The 25911-nt window shown below is 56.3% G+C and overlaps 2 protein-coding genes across 6 annotated transcripts in view; both read left to right on the top strand.

Annotated features, from left to right (window-relative positions):
• Positions 1 to 9177: 9177 nt before the first annotated feature.
• On the top strand, positions 9178 to 10294 carry ISG15 (ISG15 ubiquitin like modifier). The gene is made up of 2 exons (XM_045895539.3): positions 9178 to 9310; positions 9729 to 10294. Exons 1-2 carry the CDS (start codon positions 9308 to 9310, stop codon positions 10233 to 10235), a joined length of 510 nt encoding a protein of 169 aa, XP_045751495.1. The 5' UTR covers positions 9178 to 9307; the 3' UTR covers positions 10236 to 10294.
• Positions 10295 to 12396: 2102 nt separating this feature from the next.
• Positions 12397 to 25911, top strand: part of AGRN (agrin) — a 34415-nt gene continuing 20900 nt past the window's right edge. For 3 of the 5 annotated variants that reach the window (XM_064590198.1, XM_064590196.1, XM_054513195.2), the window contains exons 1-2: positions 12397 to 12842; positions 15020 to 15281. In XM_064590198.1, the coding sequence (XP_064446268.1) occupies positions 12636 to 12842; positions 15020 to 15281 (469 nt within the window). In that variant the 5' untranslated portion in view covers positions 12397 to 12635. The remainder of the gene's footprint in view (positions 12843 to 15019; positions 15282 to 25911) is intronic. The other 2 variants (XM_045898974.3, XM_045898972.3) reach the window with 1 other exon arrangement.

Raw genomic sequence — 25911 nt, 5'->3', positions numbered from 1 at the left:
CCCATCGACTCAGGCAGCTGGGACCAGAGCTGTCAAGTGACCAGGCTAGAACCGTTGTAGGTTCTCTCCTGCAAAGTGGCAGCTGGGGGCTAAGTCTTTCATCAGTGTTTGCTGGAATCCAGCAAATGACAAAGGCCAGGGCTGATGGAAACCAGGATGCAAGATAGCGACGAGCTAATCAAATGCCCAGGACCCAGGTAGAGGCCAGGAGCACAGCTTGCTGATGTTGAGGTTTGAGGTTCCAGGACAGTCCTCATCCTCCGTGGCCAAGAGGGTGTCTTCCACCCTTATAGGCTCTGGACCTGACACAACTTCCCTCAGCTACCCTGAATAGTGGGCAGGGAGAGCATTCCCTCCCCACCCAGCACATGCTGAGTGACAGCATCTTCCCCATGGTCTGGGCATTGTTAATATCTTTCTCCAAAATCTGAGTGCTGACACCTCTCCATATTTGGGAACTCCTATCTCTCCAACTTGGGAAATGACAGAATCTCCTCCCAATCCCTGTCTGCATAGGATGGCTCCTGTGGGTACTGCTGTTCACTGTTCTTGGACCACTGCACCTGGGGAAAGGTGAGCTTCCTTGTCCTTCCTCTTTGGAACTTCCAGACCAGGCTCTTCTCTACCACAAAAGCCCCAGCTGTATTATCACACCTTACCTTGTTGAAGTTGTCTCGGCGCCTGGGGGCCTTGTCTCATTTCCCATGTGTTTTAGTCCTGATTCCGTCACTTTCCCCAACCACTCCTACCATAGTTTCTGGTGATTTCAAAATCCACAAAGATGATTCTCCAACCTTCTGGACATCCTCCCCTTCAGCAGTCCTTTCACCTCTCCACTTGGCCACTCACTTCCCTGGCCAGGGTCCTTCTCACAACTGCAACCCTTCCACGGCCTAACCTCAAGGCTCACATTCCCTGACAACTTCCCAGCCTCGAAGCTCACGTCCTCCACTCCCCTTCAGCCCCGCTGAAATCAGCAGTCCTTGGATAAGACCGAGGTTGGTGCTTCGTCATCCTCTGATGTCTTTTCCCCTGTCTGGATCAAGAGAAACTTATCTGGCCAGCCATCGTGCCTGCTCCCTAACCCTCCTCTTGCTTCATCATATTCACTTGGCCAAACCGTAACCTGTGTTAAATCCCAGCTATCTTCGTGGCTTGACAACCCCCTGCCGGTTCCTTTGCACAGTTGATGGATCTGGGTGGTGCTGGTGGCTTCCCCAGGGCCTCACTCATGCACCTGCTATCAGTTGAGGGTCAGCTGGGCTTCGAGGATGGAAGTGGCACCATGTATGGACACTAGAGTTGTGGTCACTGGACTTCTGGCTCTCTGCCATGTGGCCCCGTCCTGCACAAGCTGGACCAGCTTCCTCATATGGCTTGGCTAACATTTCAGAAGGGTGAAGTAGACACTCAGGGTCTCCTGAGGCCTGGGCTCCAGAACTGACACAGTGAAACTTCTGCCACATTTCATCAGCTGAAACAAGGCCAGCCAGATTCAAGAATAAGATGCCATGGTCATGCTTCTCTGTCAGTCATGTGAACCCTCTGGCATCCTGGAGCTGCGTGTGGCCAGAGATGCGCCGAGCCTCTGATCGTCCTTGCTTTACGCTCTGGACCATGGGCCTTAGGTGGCCCTGATGCTGCCCAGGCATCTCACATTTCCTGGCCACTCCCCACTGTGCTCCTGAACAACTCTAGCACACTTTTGGTCCCTCTCCTCGAGCCCACGCTGCCTCCTCCTTGTCCTGCTCTCATCTGATGTAGAGCTGAGGCCAGCAAGTCATATTGTCCCCTGGTTGAGCCCCAGAGCTCTGCGGGCACGGGTGCCCCCTGCACTAGACAGGTACCTAGCACCCTCCCCTCTCTCTGCATCCTCAGTTCCTCTCCCTGTGAGTCCATGCCCATCATACTGCTCATGTTAGAAAAGCACGACACGACATCAACTTCTCAGGGCCCACTTGACTCTCCACCTCCCGCGGCTTCTCTGGCAAAGCTCCTGGAACAACCACCTACCATGTCAGCTGAGCTCCTCTCCTCCCCTCTTGAACTCTGTCAGTCTGCCCCAAGACCATGGAGACCACGCTCAGCAAGGTCACCAGGATGTCCCTGTGGCTGGTCTAGTAGTGACCAGGTGGCTACACACCCCTCACTGGCTTCTTAGACGTGTCAACCCAATTACCCTACTCCTGCATTTCTGATTTCTCCATGACTCCTCACCCTCTCTGTCTGTGCCCATTTCCTGACGCCCCGATTGGTATCCCCAGCCTGGACTTATTCATGAACCCCAGGCCATATCCCTTACCTGATTTTAAGTCTAATAGGCATTTCAGGTGCAATGTGTCCATAACCAAGTTCCTGATAGTGTCCCATGGTGTTGGGTTTTGACTGTTGCTCTCAGTTTCACACCCACCCTGGCCCCCCCACCCCATTCCCACCACCAGGAGGTCCTGACCACAGGGAAACAGGTGGGGAGGTCAGGCTCCACCCTCCATAGCCCCATCCTCTTCTCTCCAGCCCAACCTCCTACCACCACTGACTCAGCAGTATCCCCGTATTCTCCTATGACGTTCAGTCCTCTGATACCGGGGGAACAAGTTTTTACACTAACTTTTCTGTTCAGATAACTGGGGCAGTCTCTGCCTGGTGAGTGGGCCTGACTGAGGCTCCTTGCCTCCTCTACATCTGACCTTTCTTGGAATTCTCAGACCAGCATTCAGCCACCCCCCTTGACACTTGGAGTCCATGTTCCACCCTGGCCCATCGGGCCTCCTGCAGCTCTAACTCCCTGATATCCCCAAACACCTACTTCTGACCCCTCGCTCCCCTTGACACTGACTCCATGCCGCCACCACCTTTGCCCTGAATTTTCAGAGAAGCTCCTGATTGGTCTCCAGCTCCCTTCCTGACCTGAGGTCTTTTACTTCCCACAGGTGTCCTGATGATCTTGTTAGGCCTGAGCAGAATCAGGTCAGGTCCCTCCTTGGGGAAAGCATAGTGTGTTCAGTCGCCATCCACACGCCCTGCTTCTCCGCACCCGCTCTTTGTTTTTAGCCTGTAAGGAGATGATAGACATTACTCTCCAGCCTCACTGCCCCCCACATGAGCAGACACACTCCTGCCTCAGGCCTTTTGCAGCACCTGTGTCTCTGCCTGGGACTCTTCAGGACATACATCCCCCTTAGCTGCTCTTTCTTCTGCATACTGGCAGCACGTGCTTTTTTTTTTTTTTTATCAGATTTTATTTTTAAGTAATCTCTACACCCAACATGGGGCTCAAACCTACAACCCCGAGGTCGAGAGTTGCCTGCTGTACTGACTGAGACAGCCAGACATTCCGTGACACATGCCTTCTGTTCCAACTTATCCCAGGCAACGTCTGTCTACCACATTTGAATGTGAATTCCATTTTGTCCAGGAGTAGCACCTGGCACATAGTGTGTACTCTATAAAGACATGTTGACCAAATGAATGAGTAACAGAGATGGCACCTCCTCAACCTCCAGACAATGATACCATCTTTTTCCAAAATCAGTGGTGATAACATCCCACCAACATCCAAGCAATGGAGGCATATCTTCCAATATCTGATGTCAAAATATGATTTTCAAGGCAAAAAAAACCAACAACATGACTTCCATACAAATACAGAGTAAGCACATGTCAAGTGTTTCTTTAGCTCACCAATGGGGAAACCAGCAGGTTCTAAGAGGCTTTGAGGAAGGAATACAGGTCAGGTACAAAACTGGCAGATGTCACATGGGGCAGCAAGACCATGTTTCTCCAGGATAGAAGTCTCTATGTCTCGTAGGACAGATGTCTACACCACGTTAACCTGTAACTTCAAGAATATCAGCAAAGGCACCTCCAGGGAGACCTTCAAGGATAGGAAGGCCCCTTGTGCCTGATTTCCAAGTATAGGATAATTTTCTTAACACTGGGGACTGGTGGCCTCTTCCCCTCCATCTGGCAGTGGAAGCCTCTCCCCCAACCTTCCCTGAGTCTCCCCCTCCCCACTTGGGCCCCAAGGCCCAGATCCCAACCTGGTGAGGTGGGAGATTGGGGTGTGGCTCAAGGCAGGGGCTCTGGACTTCACGGGGTTGTCAGGGCTTTCTGTCCTGGGGATGGGAGGATAAAGTAGCTGATCTTTCCTTCTCTTCCCCTCCCCACCTCTTTTTCTCCCCTCAATGGGTGGGCAGAGCAGGTGGGGCCTGCAGATGCATCCCATCAGGTTTTCTCTGTTTTGTGTCCTCCACCATTAGCCTTGGGTGTGTTAGGCTTCTGCGGCTTCCCTGCTGGGTCTGGAATGAAAGGATGAAAGTGTCATTTGGTAGCAAGGGACTTTAGGGAGCCTGGTTGGGCACATTCTTCCAGCATAACTGGCCCTGGTCTCCACACTGAAGACTCCAGAGCTTGTTCTCACGTGGGCCTGAACTCAGAAGACTTGTCCCTAACACACAGTGGCCACATAGGATTATAGGGCAGGCCTGGCCCTTGAGCCACTGGCAGCCCTAGCACAAGGGCCATGCGGGCCAGAGTCCAGCTGTGCCCCTTTATTGCCCTCACCAGATCCTGTGGGTTTGAACTAGGTTGAGTGCCCCCCATCTTGCTCCTCCCATACGACAGCTCCAACTCACTGCCTCCCCCAGGTTAGAATAGCCCTCCACATCTCAGGTCTGCCTTCTACTTCTCTCCCTCCCTATAAGCCATTCCTGCAGCAAGGGGACTCTTTCTCATCTGCAGACTACCTCCTGACTCCCCTGAGGGCCAAGCCCCCCAGCCCAGAGTCTGTTTTGGGGAGAACCAGACACAGGGCTGTTTGAATGGCCCTCTAAGCCTGCTGGTCAGTGTGGGGACAGCAGGCTTATTTGCATTTCTGGTCTTCACTGAGTCCCGCATTCCCTAGACACCCATTACAAGGGGCTGTGGCTAGAAGAGGGATGTGCCCACCAGGTGGGTGGTGAGGTTCTGGCATGAGGAGGGATGGGGTCCTGGACAGTGAGACTGTGGCCCAGGTCGGGGGTGCTCAGCTTTCCTAATGCTGGGTGGAAGAACAGAGTGACACTTCTCCCTCGGAAAACATGGAAAGGAGGGGGCTGCCAATTTAATGAGCCCAGCCAGCAGATATTTACAGCTAATTACACTTCAACAAAAGTCTTCCTTAAGAAATTTGGCCACCCCCCTTCCAGTGTCTCTGACGACACTTTTTCTGGTCAGCCACAGTGACCTACAAGCTCTGTGCTACTTTCTCAGCAAGTCATGGTGTGCCTGTGACCTCCAACATCTGTCCATCAGGAGGTCTGCGGGGGCAGCCCACCCCCATCATTCCACAGTGGCCCAGGGTGACCTCAGATGTCATCCAGTATGATGGTCTCAGGAGCTGTGATTGGCCAGGTGGAAAGGTGGGGGAAAGGCATCAGATTTGAGTGAGAGCAGAGATGCTGTTGTGTCTTGTTGAAAGGTAAAAGTGGTAGATTTGCAGGGCGCCTGGGTGGCTCAGTCGTTAAGCGTCTGCCTTCGGCTCAGGTCATGATCCCAGGGTCCTGGGATTGAGCCCCGCATCGGGCTCCCTGCTCGGCGGGGAGCCTGCTTCTCCTTCTCTCTCTGCCTGCCACTCTGCCTACTTGTGTTCTCTCTCTCTCTGTCAAATAAATAAATAAAATCTTTAAAAAAAAAAAAAGTGGTAGATTTGCATCCAATAGAAGAATTGGGCTGTGAGACTAGTACCTCTGTGCAGTGTAAGTGATAAGGACTGTGGACACTCTTGGAAAGGTTTTTTGTTGTTGCAGTTATTAGATAGTCGAATGGCTTAAAAATAAAAATCAAGTATATTAAATGTTACAGATGCTGTTTTAAAGGTTTAAGGAAGTTTAAGTTAGTTTGTAAATGACATAAAATATTAACCAAAAGTCCCTTTAAAGGTGGCTGTTATCATTTCATAAATAGAATATTAATATTTGTGACTAGAGCTTATATATTTTGTGGCCATATTATTAGGTGCATACAAGTTTAAAATTATTGTATTTTACCAGTGAACTCAACTTTTTATTGTTACATGACATTTTGTGTCTCTGTAACACTTTGCCTATAAAATTTCTTTGTTCACATGTAAATAGAATTGTTAATATGGCCGTATTTGTTTCATTTGAATTAATAGCCACGTGGTATGTTTCTTTCCATCCTTCTACTTTCAGATTTCTTGTATCCTTGTATTTCAGATGATTCCCATCTTCTGCAAGCCAGATAAAATTAGATTATTTTTAACCAGTCTGACAATACTGGTCATTTAGTCCCCCTGGATTTCAGACCTCTTGCCAAGGTTTCAAGTCTCCCGTTTGTAGTAATTTGTTATGACAGTCCCAGGAAACTGTGACAGGTTCTGTCAGCTTCCTTCCTTAACGTGTTTGCATTTAGCTCCTCCTGACAAAAGCAGGAAGACAACTGGTGGCATGGGATGAAGTAACTAAAAGAAAATGAAGATTCTAGTACCATATGTCAGTATTAAGAAATCAGAAGACATCAATACCATGTTTAATAATGGCCATCTGGGGGAGATTGGCGGGGGGGGATTTTCACATTCTGTATTCTTTATTTCAATAAACATTTGTGGTTTTCTTTTTATAATGGCAATATTATTTATACAAGGAATGAGTCGAGCTATACAGTTAAAATAATAAAAAGAAGGAAATTGAAACCCCTCTGTTTTTTGTGTGTTCACAATTTTGGGGCCCTATGAAATATTTTTTGGGGGTGGGGAAGTGAAATGGCCAAGATTCATATTCAAAAAATTTATTTTCCACCCTTTTACTTTTTTATTTCAAAATTATTTATTTACCTTCTTATTTATTTAAATTTTATTTATTTATTTTTAGCTAATGTATGCCTGTTATGTGCCATTTGTAATAGCAAAAAATTGGGAACAACCTAAATATTTAACAATATGGGATTGATTAAATTCCACTCTATACTACAACAGATTCACTATGCTATGGGGAACATATGCAGCCATTAAAAAAAACTTGCATAGAAGTATCTATTAATATGGAAAAATGTTTATGATATACTGTTATACTGTTTTGAATGAAGAAGTTTACAACATGGTGAGAGTAGGTTGAGTTAATTTTTTTGGCTTTGTTTTTATTGAGGTAAAATTAATATAACAAAATTTAACCATTTTAAAGTATATAATTCAGGGTCAGTTAGTATATTTACAACATTGTGCAACCATTACCTCTATCTAGTTCCGACATGTTTTATCACCCTCAAAGGAAACCTCATATCCATAAAGCAATCACTCCCCATTCCCTGTCCCCACCAACACCAGGCAACCACTACTGGATTCTATGGATTTGCCTATTGTGGATATTTTATATAAATAGAATCATGTAATATGTGTGGCCTTTTTTGTCTGGCTTCTTTCACTTAGCATAGTGTTTTCAAGGTTCATTCATGTTGTAGCAAGTATCAGTATTTCATTCCTTTCTATGGCTCAATAATATTCCATTGTGAGGGTGTATCATATTTTGTTTATGCATCCATCTGTTGATGGATCTGGTTGTTCCCACAGTTTCTCCCTCTTGTCTATTGTAGTGCTGCTATGAATATTTGGGTACAAGTATTTGTTTGATAACCTGTGTTCAATTCTTTTGGGTATATACTTAGGAGTGGAATTGCTGGGTCATATGAAAATCCTGTTTAACTTTTTGAGGAGTGACTACACTGTTTTCCACAGTGACTGCACCATTTCACATTCCGATCAGCAATGCGTGAGGGTTCCAATTTCTGTACATCCTCAACGCTTGTTATTGTCTTTTTTAATTATTTTATTATTATATTATACTAATATAATTATAGTCATGCTATAATAATGGGTGTGACATGGTATCTCATTGTGATTTTGATTTAAGTTTCCCTAATGACTAATGATGTTGAGCATCTTTTCATGAGGTTTTGGCCATTTATGTATTTACTACAGAGAAATATCTATTCACACAGTTGCCCAATTTTTAAAAAAGATTTATTTATTTGAGAGAGAGAGAACAGGGGAGAGGGAGAGAGAAACCCAAGAAGACTCCAGACTGAGCGCAGAGCCCAACATGCGGCTTGACCTCACAACCTGAGATCACAACCTGAACTGAAACCAAAAGTTGGCTGCTTAACCGACTGCGCTATCTAGGTGCCCCCATTTGCCCAATTTTAAATTGAATTGTTTATCTTTTTATAGTTGAGTTCTAAGAGCTCTTTATATGTTATGGACACTAGACCCTTATCTGACATATGATTTGCAAATATTTTCTTCCGTTTTGAGAATAGTCTTTTCACTTTCTGGATAGTGGGCATGAGTTCATTTTTATAGAAAATAAGAGATACATCTCTTTCATTTAAAAAAAAAAAAAACAACAATCTGGGGTGCCTGGGTGGCTCCAGTCATTAAGCGTCTGCCTTCAGCTCAGGTCATGATCCCAGGGTCCTGGGATCGAGCCCCACATCAGGCTCTCTGCTCCGCAGGAAGCCTGCTTCTCCCTCTCCCACTCCCGCTGCTTGTGTTCCCTCTCTCACTGTCTCTCTCTCTCTGTCAAATAAAATCTTAAAAATGGGGCGCCTGGGTGGCTCAGTCGTTAAGCGTCTGCCTTCGGCTCAGGTCATGGTCCCAGGGTCCTGGGATCGAGCCCCGCATCGGGCTCCCTGCTTGGCAGGAAGCCTGCTTCTCCCTCTCCCATTCCCCCTGCTTGTGTTCCCTCTCTCGCTGTGTCTCTCTCTGTCAAATAAATAAAATCTTAAAAAATAAAATAAAATAAAATAAAAAACCAACAATCTGAATAAATACCGTCTTAAACCAAAGGTGATTATCTCTGGGTAGTTTGGATTGTCACTATTTTGTTATTTCTGAATTATTGAGGCAATGTTTTCCTAGCTTACTAATTCTGCAGATTGGAAAATGGAAAGTGAAAGTTTCCAATCGTTAGTTCATGTTATTATGACTTCCGTGCATCTTGTAAAGAATCTGAAGTGCTGGACATTTAGGGGGTTTCTGGGGCAAGGTGTTGTCCTGAGTCCCTGGGCAGATGGATAGTCCCGGCTCTTATCCTTGTCATTCTGTTTTGTTTTTCCTACTCACTGGGGCACACCTTGGGAAAAGGAAACTGAAACTGAAGCTAAATTCAGCCACTGGTGAGGCTCTCTCCCGGACACTCCCCCTGACGTGCACGGCTCAGGTTCATAAAAGGCCCGAGCAGGAGAAGAGCTGGAAGCTGAGAGGCAGCCCACTCGTCTTGTGCCTGTGGAAGATCCGGTGCCAGAGACCACAGTCATGGTGAGGGGTGTTTGACAGGTGGGGGCAGGTGGGCTCTGTACCAGTCTATTTTCCTACTTCACTGCTGGGGTCATCCAGGGGTGGAACACCCACTGTGTGCCAGGCGAGTGGAGTTGCTTGGAGCTCCCCCAGGTCCCTAAGCATCAGGGGAGGGCCTCTTTCTGATGTCGGGTTGGGGTCTGGATCTTGGAAAGCACGTTCTGCCCAGTGTTTAACCCTGAGATCCCCTTGGCATTGGCACAGAGGGGCATCTTAGTGAGTTAGGGGAGGTGAGGTGATGGTTGTGGGTGGCTGGCCTTTCTTCTGGATACGCTCCCTGCTTGCCTCCAGCCCCTGGGGTCCCTTTCCTGGAGGGTGGGGAGGAAAGAGCAGCATTCCCAGGACCGATGCCGAGTTCTGAGTCTGTGTGATCCCACAGGCGGGGAGCCTGAAGGTGAAGATGCTGGGGGGTGAGGAGTTCCTGGTACCCCTGAGGGACTCCATGCTGCCCCTGGAGCTGAAGCAGCAGATAGCCCAGAAATCCGGCGTGCCTGTGTTCCAGCAGTGCCTGGTTACCCACCCTGCCGGCAAAGTGCTGAAGGATGGGGTCCCCCTTGACAGCCAGGGCCTGTGCCCTGGCAGCACGGTCCTGCTGGTGGTACAGAGCTGTGACAACCCGCTGAGCATCCTGGTGAGAAACGACAAGGGTCGCAATACCGCCTACGAGGTCCGGCTGACGCAGACTGTGGCTGAGCTCAAGCAGCAGGTGTGCCGGCAGGAGCATGTGCAAGCTGACCTGTTCTGGCTGAGTTTCCAGGGGAAGCCCATGGACGACCAGCACCAGCTGGGGGACTATGGCCTCACACCCCAGTGCACTGTGTTCATGAATTTACGCCTGCGGGGGGGTGGGAGTGGGGAGTGGGCAAGACCAAGAGGGCAGCGCTGAAGGCCACCCGCCCAAGTCCCTGATCAAGTGTGGGTAATAAAAGTTGATGCAAAATTAAATGGCACCTCACGTTTGGTCCTTCCCCCAGCACCCCTGGCTTCTGCATCCCTGCTGTTGAGGCTGGGGGAGGGACAGAGGAGGAAGTGGGATAAGGAGACCCAGGGTCACTGGGTGGTCACTAGTCTGGGGTTGCCAAGTTAAGGGACAAGTCTAGTGAGATCAAAACAGTGATCCACTCCCACCCACCCCTTGGACAAATTGATGATGTCCCCACACCTTTGGGAAATTAACTTCTAGAGAAAGAAAAGAGGCACCTCTGCTGGAGCCCACCCCTAGCTCCATCCAGACTGAGCCCTAGTCAGCCTCTGCACAGCTGGTTCCCAACCCCCACGTCTGGGTCAGCAGACAGTACAGGGAGGGGAAGATGTGGACAGGATCCTGCTGGGACCAGCACCCCTGGAAGTGGGGAGAGGATGAGGCCCCAGGGCCTGACTGGGTGGGCTGTGAGGTAGGCTCCTCCACACCAATCAGGGCCTTGGGGCCTCTTGGCCCTCCAGGACGCATCAGCCTGCCTTGTCCAGTCTGCATTGGTCTAGGGAGGGGTGGGGGCAGGGCCTTGAACACACATCACCATGGAGCAAGCTGCTGAATGGAGACTATTCTCCAACAGACACATCTGCCTTCAGGGCTTCACGTAATGGAGAGGCCTCCAAGAATGAGGGGTGCCTCCAGTCCATGTGGAAGAGCTTGTCCCAGATGGGGGCACCTAATTTGGCAAAATCTACAACTGCTTTCACACAGAATGCTTCTTTCTATACCAATTTCCCCAGAGCTCCATGGGAGCCAGATGGAGTCAGTCTTGGACACAGGCAAGATGGGGGTGGTGGGCAGGGCGGGGTGGAGGGGGGAGATGGGAGACACAGAACATACACTTCTTTGGGCTAAAGTCCATGACTCTGGGGACACTCAGATTTCAGCTTTCAGACTGTTCAGGGTAATTTGGCTGGAGACCCAGAAGCCCATTTCTGGTCTGCAGGGGTCTGTATCTAGGCCGAGGGACTTTTAGGTCTGGCTTATCTGTGACCAATAGGTGTAGACAGGCAGCTGTATGTGTGTGGGAGGGGTGCTCCCCTGGTTCCAGCTTCATTTCCTGGGTCCCCACCCTCACTCCTTTGTCATACTACAAATTAGCAAGTGAGAGCACCTCCCCTTGGAGGGGAGGTAAGGTCCTCCTCCAGAAGGGCCTCTTCTACCACTCACCCTCCATTGCTTCAGAGATCTGTGGCTGGCTTGGAGTGAGGGGGTGTGCCGCAGACCCAGCCCTGGAGGGACAGAAGGGGTCTCCTCTCCCTTCCCCTCAATCTTCAGCTAAGCTAGGCTCTGATTTGTACCCTCTGGATCTCAGTTCTCCCCCGCTCCCCGCCCCGGTACCTAGGCCGGCTGGCTGGAGATGCGCCCACCTCGGGGCTGAGGAGGGGGCGTGGCTGGCCGTCCACCGCGAACCCGACATTGTCTCAGCTGGACTGCAGAGGGAGCCCTCCACTCTGCAGTGAGGCCCGAGCTGACCCGGGAACGGGAGGTGGGCGGGTCTGCGCTCCGTTCTAACCAATCACCACAGCCCCCAGACCACATTGGTCCTAGCCAGCCGGGGGAGCGGCCTGCAGGGGCCGCCTACTCGCCTGAACTGGCTGGGGGTCCCGGGCTCGGGCGAGTTTCCGTCCCCAGTTTCCTAAGAGAGGCTGTAGTTCCCCATCAGGTTCTTCCCGCGAGGGGAGGGGCGCAGCCCTGCAGGGCTCGAGGGACGGCGGGGTCCCAGGATTTGGCAGCCCCTTCCCGCGGCCAGGAAGCTCCCGCAGCTCTGGCCACGGCATAGCCTGGAACCCCTTGGAAGTCCCGTCACGTCGCCTCCAGATTATGCATTAACCCGATTGCAGCCGCATTTCCTGGGCGGGGTGGGGGAGAGACGTCCGCGCGAGAGGGGGAGGGGAGTCCGCGGTGGTGCGCCGCAGAAGAGCGCACCCCCCCGGGCCCGCCCACCCCCTGCTCGGCCCGCCCCCCGCCCTGGCAAGTCCCACCACCACCCACCTTGGCTCGACCCAGTCCGGCCCCCTCCTCCCACCAGCCCGGCCTCCGCCCGGCGCCGCTGTCCCGACGCTTTGTTCGCGGCCGGCGCGGGTCGCAGGGCGCCGGGCGGGCCGAGGACCGGCGCGGGCTGGGGAGCTGGGTTGGGGGGAGGTGGGGAGGCGGGGAGGGGGCGGGGCTGCCCCGGGTCCCGCCCCCGCGCCGCCCGCGCTCCCACCGCCTCCCGGGAGCTGCGTCCCGTCCTGTCTAGTCCCGTTCCCGGCGCGGCCAGGCCCGCGCGCTTGCTCTGGCCGCCTTCCGCCGTCCTCGGCCCGCGCCATGGCCAGCCTGCGGCCGTCCGGCTCGGCCCCGCTGCAGCCGCTACTGCTGCTCCTGGTGGTGGCCGCGCGCGCCCTGCCCCGCGCCGACGGGACGTGCCCGGAACGCGCGCTGGAGCGGCGGGAGGAGGAGGCGAATGTGGTGCTCACCGGCACCGTGGAGGAGATTCTCAACGTGGACCCGGTGCAGCACACGTACTCGTGCAAGGTGGGCCCCCGCCGGGACCCTGAAACCCTCCCCCCCAAAAAACTCTCCTGGAAGCCTGGGCTGGGGGGTCTCTTCCCCCGCCATCCTGGACGCCTAGCCCGGAGGCCCTCCCTTCGAGTAACTGGCCGCCCCACTGAGACCCCCGCCCCAGGCCGTGGGAACGGGCACCAGACGCTCTGCAGCTCCCGCTCCCGCTCCCTTGGCGACCGCCGAGCCCCCGGGTGGGGCGCTGGGTCCCGGAAAACTCGCGAGTGCCAGAGGGAAAGTTCTGCGGTACCGCTGCAGTCCCACCTCGCGGTGCCCAGGCCCGGGAGACCCGATCATGTCTGCCCCAGCCCCCATCCCAGGCCCACTACCTTATTGCAAACAAGTGCACCGCCCCCCAGGGAAACTGAATGGCTACCGCACCCCTCCCCAATAGTTAAAGAAAAGAATGGGATTGAGAGGAGGTGACGCCTTCTGCTTGGAGTGAAAGTGGGGATTCGGCCTATGGTCAGTGCTGTCACCCCTTCCCAGAGGCCTTTACTAAGGCAAGAGGGGGTGGTCAGGAGAGAGAGTGGGGTGCACATCTAATCTCCCACCCCCAGGGATCCTTGGGGGTGGGGCTGCAGTGACTAAGGGCGGGAGACAGGAGCAGAGAAGTGGGCGGGACCGTTGCTCAGCCTCAAATGCGGGGACAGGTGCCCCATCCTGCTTCTAGGAGAACTAGATCCCCCTGGCCACAGGAGAGGGGGCCTGCCCAGCCTGTCCCTCAGTTGGATCTTGGAGCCCCCCCTGGGATAGGTTTGGTGGTTGGTTGGTTTGTTTGTTTGTTTGTTTTTCCCACAGTATGTTCCTATGGAGGGCTCAGGGGACCTGGGCCCTTCCCCGCTCTGGCCCCTAAAACCACCTCCCTGACCAGAAATCGGATCATTCCTTCTCCATGGAGATGGGGAGGGGTGGCAGCTTCTTTCAGATTGGCCTGTGCAGGCTACAGCTGGGATCCCCAGCCCAGCCCCCTCCCCTCCACCACGCCAGGGCACTTTGCCAAGTCCCTGCAGGATTTTCCCGACTTCCTCCCCGCTGCTCCTGGGTGTGGCTGGGGTGGGGGGAGGCGATGAAAGCGGCCCAGCCCTGTCCCTGCTGGTTATCATCCTTCTAGAGCCTACTATGTGTCTGGGGTTGGGAGGGATAAGGTTGGACAAGGCTTACCCCCCAGCTGGGCCACTGGAAGGTGGAGGGGCTCCCTACAGAAGCTGCAGTTCCAAGCCTCCCAGCAGGGACCTGGCAGGTGGGGAGGCCACCATTGTCTTTGATCATCCATTCCAGAAGTCTCAGCTCCCCAGAGCTCCTGAAGAAAGGGGTTTCTTCTCAGAGAGTGTGGGGCTCATGCCCCCTGGGCATATGTCCCCATGGACATCCCAGTATAGCCTGCAGCTCCCGCAACCCTCCTGCCCCCCCAACCCCCCCAACCCAGCTGTGGGTGTCTCAGGGCTTGGTTTGTCAGAGCAGGTACCCTCAGGGCCCCAGGAGTGAGAGTGTGTAGGGTGGGGCCGCCCTGTGCTGCCCAAACTTGATTTTGTGGTTCCAAGTCTGCCTTGACTACATTCACTGTAGGAGGCTGGCAGGAGGAGGGGTCTTTCACCTCTTGTGGGGGGGGTCTTAGCCCACCCACAGGGCTGCAAGGAGCCAAGCTGACCCAGAGCCCTAAGCTCAGAGCCCATTGCCCTGAAACTCCATTGTCCATGTTAGGTGCCCCTGGCTCTTAGTGGGTGGGTTGATGGGGAAAGCAGGGACATGGAAGGCGGGAACCTAGACCAGGTGGATCCCCTTCCCATATCCAGCCTGAGCTGAGATGGACATTACTGGAGGTGGCTGGGGTCAGTTAGACCCGGGGGGTGGGAGGGGGTGTGTTCACAGGCTGCATGTTCTTCTCTGTGAAACACACAGGCAGTGGCCATCCATCACGTGTGTGTGCTTCCCTGCAGCCTCCTCCTGGGGGGCTGACCCAAAGATCTCCATACATCTCTGCCCCGGGGTTTGAGTCTACTCTGGGCATCCAACCTGAGCAACTGAGGTGGGAAGAGAAGAAAAAGCCCAGGTGCCCAGTCTGGTGCTTGTCCCTGAACTCTTTGGCCTCATCTCCCCAGTGGAAGGAGGACCACTGATATCTGTCCCCCCCACCATGTCCACCCCAGGTTCGAGTCTGGCGGTACTTGAAGGGCAAAGACATGGTGACCCAAGAGAGCCTGCTTGACGGTGGCAACAAGGTGGTGATTGGCGGCTTTGGAGACCCCCTCATCTGTGACAACCAGGTGTCCACTGGGGACACCAGGATCTTCTTTGTGAACCCTGCACCCCCATACCTGTGGCCAGCCCATAAAAATGAGCTGATGCTCAATTCCAGCCTCATGCGCATCACCCTGCGGAATCTGGAGGAAGTGGAGCACTGTGTAGAAGGTATTTAGGGACTCACCGGGGGAAGAGGGTGACTGAAGTGGGCAGGCTTGGAGGAGCTCCATCATGCCCTGGGGGGCAGAGGAGAGTTCACTGTAGGCTAGAGCACATGTGTCTTGTGGTGGTCTGATCTCCTTCCTATCTCCCTGATCTCCCAGTTGAGTCTGGCCATCTCAAGGTCAGCTCCATTCTCTGACATTAGCAGGGATTCCCACTATCCACCCCCCACCCCCACCCTACAGTGCCACTGTCTGCTGTCTTGGAGCCAAGCAAGTCCCAGTCCTGCAAAGGGACAGGCTTCCCCCTCTTCTGCTTACCCCCAACCCCCCACCAGCTCCACACCCCCTCCTGGAGGGTCCTTTTCTGAGTGAGAGGCGGGGACCAGGTGAATGAACACCAGCTGTTTATATTCCTGCAGAAGCCCAAACATCTGTCTGGACGGGTCCCAGATGTTGAGCAAACCCCTCAGAGTGGGGCATAGGGATTGGAGGAGGGGATGCCCCCTTATGTGTTCCAAGAGGCCTGTCATTTCTGAAAAGGGGGAGTTTTGTGGGGTGGGTGTGGAAGACAACAGACAACTCCCTAACTGAGTTGTCTGTTGTCCACACAGCACATGTCTATTCTGGATGGCCCAAGAGCACCCCTCCCCCAGCCCAGCCTCTGTGAGGTGAGCTGGAATCACATGACCATGGCTTCCCTGCCGCCCCCCCCCCCCCTTGCCCCAGGAGAGTCCCAGTTGGGGGCTGAGATCCTTTGCTGGGGAATGTGGCAGGGAGAATGTAGGAACTGCCCCTCGCCCCCACATCCTGTCTGTCCCCTCCTAGCTGCCTGGGAAGGGATTCATTGGAGGGGGTGGTGGGGAGGGGGAGTGGAAAGAACATTTCCTCCTCAGGGCAGTGGGAAGGGTCTGTGACTTCCTTTCTCTGGAAGGCAGCTCTGTCCCTCTGTCTCCTTTTGGCCAGCAGGGAAGTCCCACCTTCTATCTAGCTTGGGCTGTGATGCCGGCTTTGTTTTTGTGGGATCCTGGATGGTGTTCTGAGAGGGACTGTGCAGGAGTAGGGGCAGGAGCTGAAACGGGGAGCCCTGTGGCATTCTGCCCAGCCTATTGTGATCTGTTCCTGGGGCTGCACAGAGATGCCAGCAGGTCCCGTCCCTGCAGTGGCTCAGATGAGGGGTCCCAGCCTAGCCCTCACACCGAGCAAGGACTTGAGACCCTGGCCCTGCTCTGGACAGGTCTAGGGGAAAGATGGGAGGGCGGCATGGCGATGGGGCAGTCTGTGGGATGGTGCTGCCAAGTTTTGGGGATGAGTTGAGGGGGGTCTAAGGAGAAGCTGTAGAAGAAGAGTCAGGGTACAGAAAGTCCCCTGTCCCTATAAGAGAATGAATTATCAACTCTACAGCTGGGCAGGTCCAGCCTGAGGGTCTGTGACTCAGTAACTGGCCTTCTGTGGGGTCAGAGGGCATGTGGCGGGAGGGCCACCCTGGACAGAACAAGGTTTGGCATCTTGCCAAAGCCTGTTCTATATATATCATGCCAGCCCCTGGCTCTGGATATGCCAGGCTGGGCACAGGGACAGCTAGAAAGGAGGGTACCTAGGGAGAGCCCCCCCCCCCCCGCCCAAGCCAGGACTGGGTGAGACCTGGCCTACTGTGTGCCCTGGGCAGCCAGCACTCAGGTACTAGGCTAGGACCCGAGCTCCAAGGGGAGGTAGGCTGGTGCTGGACATACAGGCCAGTGTACAGCAATGGTGTGAGCACCCAGGAGGGGCTGAGGCATTGGACTCTCCTGGGCTGGGCCGCTGGGGAGGATGGTTTTGGGGAGAGGGGATGCGGAGAAAGGCATTAGCCATGACTGGCTTGGGGCCTTGCAGGTGGAGCCAGGTGGAGGGGAAGCACCTTTTGGGGAGGGTGCTTCCCTCCCCAAAGGGAAGGGAGGAGTTCAGCCTCCACTGTGAGGTGCCTGGAAGTGTTGAGCTGGGTGACATAGATCTCTGCTTTGAAAGCAAACCAGGGTGCCATGGGGGGTGGGCTGGGAGGCCTGGGTTCTAGGACAGGGTTGATGTACACTCCAAAGGCCCAGGGTGAGGGGGGTGCCTCCCACTTGAGGCTCCCTGAGACCTGAGGCACAAGATCCCCCTAGAGCTAGGACCAAGCTTGGGGAGGGAATAATTCTGTGCCCACCTTCCCAAGCTGGGTGAGGGTGGGAGGATGTCCTCCTCCTATTCTGCAGGAGATATGGACCTCAGACCCCACCCCAGGACTCCATCCTAGGCTCTCTGGGAGCCAAGGCCTCACCCTAGTGAGGGGGACAGATGGACAGTGCTTGAGCTAAGCTGACTCTTTGCCATCTGACTCTGACCCCATTCTTTCCCCAGGGGCTCCATAGTTGTCCGAGCCCCACAGGGCCGAGGGAAGCCTGGGCAGCCCACGTCACCCTGAGACCACCAGGTCCCACTGTGTGCAGGAAATCCCTGTCCCTAGCACACTTCCCTCCCCAGGCCCCCCCATTCCTAAAGGCCCAGAGCAGCCAAGGTGGGGGGCATGTTCTCCCAGGCCTACCTCCTGGGGTGCACCCTTGGTCTGCTCCCTCCTCATCCCTGCCTAGGCACTCCTCCCTGCAGTGTCCTGAAGGGACACCTGCTGCCAGGCTGCTCAGGCAGTCCCTCCCCCCAGGGCCTACAGGGTCTTCCTTCCCCAGCCTCCAGCCTCCAGCCCCCAGGAAGCCTCCTCCCCCTCCTCCTCCTCCTCTTCTTCCTCCCCCTCCTCCCCCTCCTCCTCCTCCCCCTGGGGAACCACATTCCTGGCATAACTGAGACAGGTATGTGTCCCTCCCTCTGCGCCACCTTTGGGTGAGGGAGGCCTGCTGCTCTGGGGCAGCCTCTACCAGAAGGAGACCCCCACCCCCTGCTTCGTCAGGGAAGTAGCCTGGCCTCTTCCAGTACCAGCTGCCCACGCACTGTGAGCCTGCCCAGGCTGGCAGCTGAGCGGGCATTTCCTCCAGCCCTCAGCCCCCACGCTCCCACCACCCTCTCCATCCTCCCCTCATGAAGACTGGTCCTAGGGCTTCTCCTGTAGCCCCCAGAAGGGACGTGGGCCTGGCTGAAGTCCTGGGGCCCTTCCCTCCGCACTAGGAGCCAGAAGCAGAGAAAGGAAGTGTTGTCTGCCCTCAACTGGGGCCTGGCACAGGGACGGGGTCAGAGTGAGTCTGGCACTGGCCCATCCCAGCCCTGCCCAGCCCTGGAGGGGGTCCTGGCAGGCCCGATTCTAGCGAGTTCCCTCCATGCCTCCCTGCCAGGCCAGCTGTCTAGGACCTGAAGGAGGGCAGTGCTGCAGGTCAGGATAGAGAGACAATAGGTCCTGAGCCCCTTGACTTCTTGCAGGCCCTACAGGCATTGGAGCTGGGTGTGGGTGGCAGACACACCCAGACAGGGACCAGCTCCCCACAGTATGGGGGCAGGGAGATGTCCAGGGATGTTTCTGGGCTCTTCCCTCTGTTGCCTGGCACTTAGCTTCTGTACTCCCCCCATTCCTGCCCTACTGCCCTGCTCCCCCCACATGCCTCCCTGCTGAAGTGGGAGGTAGGTAGCTTCTCCCTGTTCCCTCTTCTACCCTCTTCTAGACTGTGGGTTCTCACCCCACCCCTTTGCAGACCCCACCCAGTGTCCTCCTGGGCCCCTCCCCCAGGCAGGTCAGCCAGGAGGGCTGAGGGAAGGCAGGCCCAGACTCGAGGTTGCCTGCCCCACTCTCTCTCCTTCCCTTCGCTGGGGGAGGGAGTCTGCCCAGGTGGGGCATGACCCCCCACTGTGCTGGCCTGTCCCCGCCCAGGGAGTCCTTGGCTGGAAGTCAGGTGCTTCCAGGGCACCTGCTGGCTTTGGCTTTGATTTTGGTGTGCATTTGCTGGGGCAGCCCCAGGGTGGGGGGCTTTGCTAGCCGAAACCAAAGGGCTTGCTCTCATGTCACTTCCCTGGGGATGTCTTCCCTTTGGGCAGGGCTAAGCTAGTAGAAACAGCTCCTGGCTTTTTCCAGACCCCACCCACCCCCTCGCTCCCCAGCCCCTGCAGATTGGAAATGGAAAGAAAGGTTGTTTTGGAACTGTCCTCCCTCTCCCTCTGTCTTTGCTGGCCACCCCGAGCTGTGCTGGGCAGAACACGTTCCGGTGGGGCTGGCTCTGCCCTTGCAGGCCCTCTGTGGGTGCTGGGACCACACTGCACAGATGAGGATACGGGAGATCTCCTGCTCAACACTAGCTGCCCTCACCCTGCCAGTCCTCACCGGCTGGGGGGCAAGGGTGACAGGATGGGATGGGGCTGCCCCAGGGAAGTCAGTGGGACAGACGCCCAGGCCTCGGGGCCAAGGGTCTAGCACAGCCTCCTCCATCGAGGTTGTGTTGCTTCCTTCCTGAAGGGTTAATCCCCCCCACCCCATGAGAATCAAAGCCTGCCGCCCATCACCACAGGAGGGTGGAAAACAGCTGCAGAAACAGGCCTCCTTCCCACCCCCCACCCTTTGCCTCTGCCTGTGGGACCCAGGCCAGTTGCACCCCGTCTCCCCCTCGCCCAACAAGTTCTACCCTTGCTCAGAGACCAGGGGGCAGGGTACAGAGGGACCCCCTTTCCTGCTCTGCCCTCCTGGCCCTAGCGCTCCCCTTGCCACTGGGACAGGGAAATCAAGGCTCCGCACTGCGGCCTGGCTGGGGCCGGGCTGGGGCTGTAGGTGCAGTCTCCACAGTAGCCCACATGGTGCTGTACACCCCGGAGTCCCAGGAAGCGCCCACTGGAAGTGCTCACTGATAAGGTAAAGGGGGCTGAGAACCGGCGGCCGCAGTGGCAGGTACCCTAACGATAGTGGCGCAGTTCGGTGAAGGGGGGCAACGTGCCCCCCACGGGTCTCTACTGGGGCTTAGGAGGGGTCATGTTCAAGGCCTAGGCTGTGGTCAGGATCTGGAGAGGGGGTGACCTGGGCCTCTGGAGGGGCATTCAGTGGGGAGAGAAGCTCCCCGCAAAGGGGCCTCTCTCCCCCCAGAGCAGATCCTGAGAACTTCCTCTGAGGAAGACCCCCTGCCAGGGGCTGCCTCCAGCTGGACCTGGGAAGGGGAAGATGGCCCCTCCTAGTCCCCTCTCCCCCTCCCCCGTGGAGCAGAGGCTCCGGAGAGGGGGAGCTTTCTGTCCTCGCAAGGAGCCAGCGGCTTCCGGCTGTGTGGCCCGCACACGTGTGTGCGCGTGTCTGTACGCACGTGTGCATGGTGCCTGTGGCCTCAGATGTACTGACCTGTGCCCATGACCGTTCTGGTCAGCCCCGGCTGGTGGCCTGTGCTTTCTGCCACCCTAGTTTCCCTGGGCTTGGCCTGGGACAGGGGCCCTGCAGGGGCTCTGACAGCGGGGTCCTGGCCTCTGCTTGCTATGGGTTGTTCCATTTCCCGCCTGTTGCCCACCCTGGGCCTGGCACAGGGCTGGGCACCTCCTCCTGCAGGCTCTGCCTCTGGGCGTGACCACAGTGGTTTCTCAGCACTGAGATGAAAGGGCTGTGGTGACAGGACAGAGTCCCTGGGGGCCACTCAGGTTCACTATCCCAGCATGTGCCTGTGGGACCCTGAGTCTGACACAGGGCTCTGGGAGCGGCAGGGCAGTTAGGGAGTCACGCTGGGCAGGTCTGGAGAGGTGGGTCTGAGCCTTCCCTGCTCCTCTCCTTAGTAGCTTCCTCTCAGTCACCCCACTCCTGCCCTGGGAGAAGCAGGCAGCCTGGTGTGGCTGCTGGAGGCACCTGCCCTTCTCTCCGTAGATAGGAGGCTCCCGTGCACATCTGGGAGAAATAAAAGCACAAACATCTGGGCCAGACTGTGGCCTGCCCTAGCCTTCTGGAAAAGAGAGCTTGTGTGCCCAACTTCTCTTCCCGGAGGGGGAGGTGATGAGGCTGGGTCCATTCACTGCTTCGTCCAGTGGCTCCTTCCTCAGCCACACATCCATTCACAGCCCAGCGCCCGATCCTCACCAGAAATGGGGTCACCTGCACAGAGGCCTGCCGGGGTCCTGGATGGGCTTCTCAAGGAAGCCAGGTGTGAACTATGTGTTGAGGGATGAAGGCAAAGGGGGAGGGGTGTTCTGGCCAGAAAAGACCGCACAAGGTCTAACGGGTACAGGGAACAGCAGGTGTCCCCGTAGCTTGGCTGAGCGGTGGGAGAAAGCTTCTCTGGGCATGGTGCAGGACAACGAGCTGGAAAACCAGAAACAATTGCTGTAACCCGCTGGCTGAGAGAGCAGGCTGATCCTCACCCTGGGACCCTCCACCTTCCCACCTGATGACAGCATACTCTATGCTAGTCCCATTGCTCTCCCCCTGGGGAGAAGGTCCCCCTACAGACTCCAGGGCTGCCTCCATTTTCTGTCTGCAGCTCTCTCCTCTGGGTTTCTGTCTCTCCGCCCCTTTGTTTTCTGAACCTCCGCCCTCCGAGTCCCAGTGAGCGTCCGTCTGCCGACACCCACCCAGTCATCACCTGCATCGAGCATCCCCATTCAGGCCTCGGTGCCAGTGTGTGCATCCCTCATTGCCTCCCCAAGGTGCCCAGCTCAACACAGTCAGGCCCTCAGCAGTAACACAGCGTGTCCTGATTCTCCAGGCACTGCCCACACCTCGGTGCCTCCCTGGCTCTCCCAGCTCTCTCTTCCTCCTGGAGATGGGCAGGGCCGGATGGAGAAAGAGGTGGAGTTGGGGCTGTCCTGGAGAAGAGGGACAGAGGGTACGGATCAGCCCCACTCCACCCCTGCTTCTTCCTCCAGGCACCTACTCTCCTCCTCCTCTGTTCAGATGGCTCCCCCTGGTGGCTATAGCCGGTGTCCTGGCAGGTGTCCAGGCCCTGAACTGGGCTCCCTCTCCCAGGGCTCCCCAGGCCTGAGGATCTGCATCCCCTGGCTCCTCATCTCTTACTCCTAACCCTTGTCACCTTCAGGCCTCACCACGCTGGCATCACCTGGCTTCCTGCGGTCCCCTGGGACTTTGTAGTTGTGTCCGTCTGGAAGCTCTTTCTACTGATCTGTGCACCCGCTTCTCGTTACCCAGGTCTCTGCCACAGTGTAACCTCCCTGTGGGCAGACAGTTTATCTGACTCAGGACCCACTTAGCCTGCCCAATGGAGGAGCTCAGACAGGCTAGTGAGACAGGGCTGGAGGGACCCTCGACACCAGTGGGCGATAGGTAAGGAGTGAGGGACAGGTGCGCAGGCCGGTGTTCAGGCCCCTGGCATCCAAGCATCCAGCCTTGCTGAGCTGCTCCTCAAAGCTGTCATTTAATCCCACCACCCTGCAGCGTGGACTAACAGGCAGAAGTATGGGCCTTGCCTGCTGGCCAGGCGGGTGGGCACACAGCCGACAGTCAAACGTGGCTACGTCCTGGCCTCACCTGAGGTGAGAACTGGAGGCTTGGGCCTGACGTGGCCTCCTTCCCAGTGGCTGGCCCTGGGCCAGCAGCAACCTCCCGCTGTGAAATGCCCATTGTCTGCTGAGGCCCAGAGAGAGGGAATGGCTGCAGCTAGAGAACAGATACCAGGAGACTGGGGACTGGGGGTGGGGGCTGCTCTGTCTGGTCCCCTTCCCCTCCCCCACCAGGGCAGCCTGAGACTCTGGGCCAGCTAGGTAGCCTACGCTTGACTGACCCACGCCAGGGCAGCCACGTTTTCTATCCTCATGGTGTGCGCCTCAAGATCCCCAGAGAATGGGGGGGCAGACAGACTGGAGGTGGCTCTGGCCAGGGGAGGCCCCAGCATTAGAGGTGTGTGTGGGCATGTGCACTGTGACTATGGAAGGGGAAGGTGGTGCCACCCCACCTCCACCCCATTCTTTCTTGGGTAGCTGGGCCCAGGTCCTCCAGAGTGAGGAAGGGGTCCTCTGCACAAGAAAGCGGCCATCAGGCTGCTGGTGGGCTGGATACCTCATCTTCTCCAGACCCCATCCCCCACCTTCCTTCTCAGGTCCGAAGAAGTACCTGGAGATACCCAACCAGAGCCTTCATGTGTGCACGTGGGTGTACGTGGGGGCAAACCCAACGTGCGTTGTGTGGGTGAGGGACAATGTGTGTGAGGTGAGGCCTGAAGGTGAGAGTGTGTGTGTGTGTGTGCATTCACGCCAGTGAGTGAGGAAGGAGTGTGGAACAGCCAGTGCCAGTGCAAACTTGGGTGTCTGCATCGGAACACCTGGGACGCTGAATGTGCGTGTGTACATCTGTGTAGTCACAAGTTGCTGAGTGTGAGCCCAGAGACCAAGGGGCTAATTTCTGGCTCAGAACATCCTCTGTTCCTTCCTAGGGCATGCGCCTGCACGGGCTGGTCAGGGCTGAATGATTTTGAGTCTGAAGATCCCAAAATAGCTCTGGTAGCCTGTGTTCCCCTCCCCCTGCTGGGCCTGGGGCCTCAATGGCCCTTTGTCTCTCTGAAGGCCTGGAGCCCCTGTCGGGGGCTCAGACTCTGACTGGGGCCAGGAAGGACAGGCTGCCTGTGGATTCGCCTCCTCCAAGCCAGGCCCTAAGCCCCACTCCCGTGTCGGCCGACGGGCCAGTCTTCCCCTCCATATGAGCATCTGAGGGCAAGCCCATTTGCCCACAGAGACGACCCTCTGCCAGCCCCCAGCCCACCCAGGGATCAGACTCACACTGATCCCTGGGCATGCCCCTCCCACACCCTGGTTCCTTTACCCGCTCCTCCTGCAGAGCCTACCCGTGATGCTGTGGCAGGGGCAGACGGGGCCCATGTGTGTGGGCATGTGAGCATTGCCTGGGGTTTGACCCCTGGCACTGTCCATGGGGCCCTCTCTGAGCCAAGGGATGTGGAGCTGCAGTGGGACTGCAGTGACAAGGAAATGGGAAACTGTGAACCGCCTGGGCTCGCCACACGGTCTCTGGGCTCTGAGCCAAGCCCTGCCCCAAGAAGATACAATGTCAGACCCTGCCCTGGGTGCTCCCAGGCCAGGGTGGCGCCCTGGGGAGCTGCCAGCACTATCTGTATGGTGTGGGCAGTGCCAAGGTCCAATGAGGTGAGGTAGAGGATGGGAGGCACCCCTGAGAAGGTGAGGCTGACCAGGGGCCAGGGTGTCCAGGTGGTTTGGTGGACTGCTGCTCTGGGTCCATTGCAGTGCGAGGTGAGGGAACCACGTTGTTTATTGGTTTTTCCTGCAAAGTTTCATTAGGTTTTGTTAGAACCTCAGGTTCCAGGCTCTCAGAGGTTTGAAGACCTCCGCTGTGGGTGATGGGGGACCCTGACAGGATGGGCTAACCCTGAGTGGGATGTGGCCCTAGTGTGCCTGGCCACGGGATGGAAAGGAGTCAAAGGAGATGGGCCTCCTAGAACTGGGCCCTGGCTGGCTGGCAGGTGGCTGCTCTGGCAGAGGAAGTGGGGGGACGGGCAGAAGCTTGTGGGGGGAGCATGGAGGAGCCTACCTGACCAGGAAGGTGGGGAGCTCTAGGGACATGTTTGTGACATAGCTGAATACGGCATAGGGTGGAGGGACCTTAGGGAGAGTCCAGCTGGATGCTTGGTGGGAGTTGAGCACTAAGACGTCTGTTGGTGCTTTGAGGTGCCGTCACTGTGGACGAGTGGAGAGTTGGCACCAGGAAGGGCTTGTGCCAGGGCAGAGCCGCCGCACAGACCTGAGGGAGGAACTGCAGGAAGGGGGTGTGGTCTGTGCTTCTTTCCCAAGTGGACTGAGACGAGACCTCAGAGGGACCAGGGGTGGCTCTGGTGACTGTGGTAATAGCAGTCTGGCTGAAAGGGGGACCTGCTGACCAAGCGTGCAGAGTGTCCTCCGGAGGCCTGAGTGCAGCGAGTCTGAGTGAGTGGATGGCCGTGGGTCTGTTGAGTGTGGGATTGTGTGTAGATGGGCATGACTGAGCATGTATGGGGGTGTGGGCAGCGGGGCAATTAGCGCCTTTTCAGCTGGGGTGGGGAGTTGGTCAGCAGTCCTGGGACGGGGCTGGGTGGACCCTGATCCCAAGGAGAAGAGGGATCCCCTGTGCCTTGGAGGCCAAGCTTCCTCTCCCTGTCTCTCCAGAAAGGGCTGGCCGACTCTAAGAGGGACAGGCAGAGGTCACTGCAGGGCCTCGAAGACCTGTGGCCAGGTCCAGGCTGGAAGCGGCCAGACGTGGTGGGGGTGGCGGCAGGCGCTTAGGGGTCCCTCCCAAAGGACTGTGGGCGGTGGAGGGATGGGGCTGCAGGGGAGTGAAGGCGTTAGTCATAGAGATGGCCACCTAGGGGATCCTGGCTGCAGAGGGTGCGACGCGACCGGTCTGGACGATGGGGACGGTGCACGACCCTCGCCCTACCCCCAAGCCGGCAGGAGCTAGGGACGTGGAGAGGCCTGACTCCGGCCCGCCCGGTGGGCCACGCGCCCCGGCCCGGCTGTGACGTCACGGCCCCGCCGCTCCCGGTGGCCTCTTGGGGGCGCTCCAGGCTCGCGGGACCGTGCTGGGAGTACCGCGACTATTTACGTAACGATTCTTTACAAGGAACTCATTTGCATGTTCTTCTCACCGTGCCCAGGGGAGGTGGGAAGTACGCGGGGGGTTTGAGGTGTTGCCATCAACTCCTAGGTGGGGGCGGGCCTGTCTCTCCGCCTCCGCCCTCCGGGTTGGACCCAGCGCGCTCACCACCTGT

This window comes from Mirounga angustirostris, unplaced genomic scaffold (assembly GCF_029215605.1).
Source record: "Mirounga angustirostris isolate CCGP_5_RB_7025 unplaced genomic scaffold, mMirAng1.0.hap1 SCAF_4, whole genome shotgun sequence".
Classification (NCBI taxonomy): Eukaryota; Metazoa; Chordata; class Mammalia; order Carnivora; family Phocidae; genus Mirounga; species Mirounga angustirostris.
Note: the sequence above shows the minus strand (reverse complement) of the source record. Positions and strands in the feature narration are given on the sequence as shown.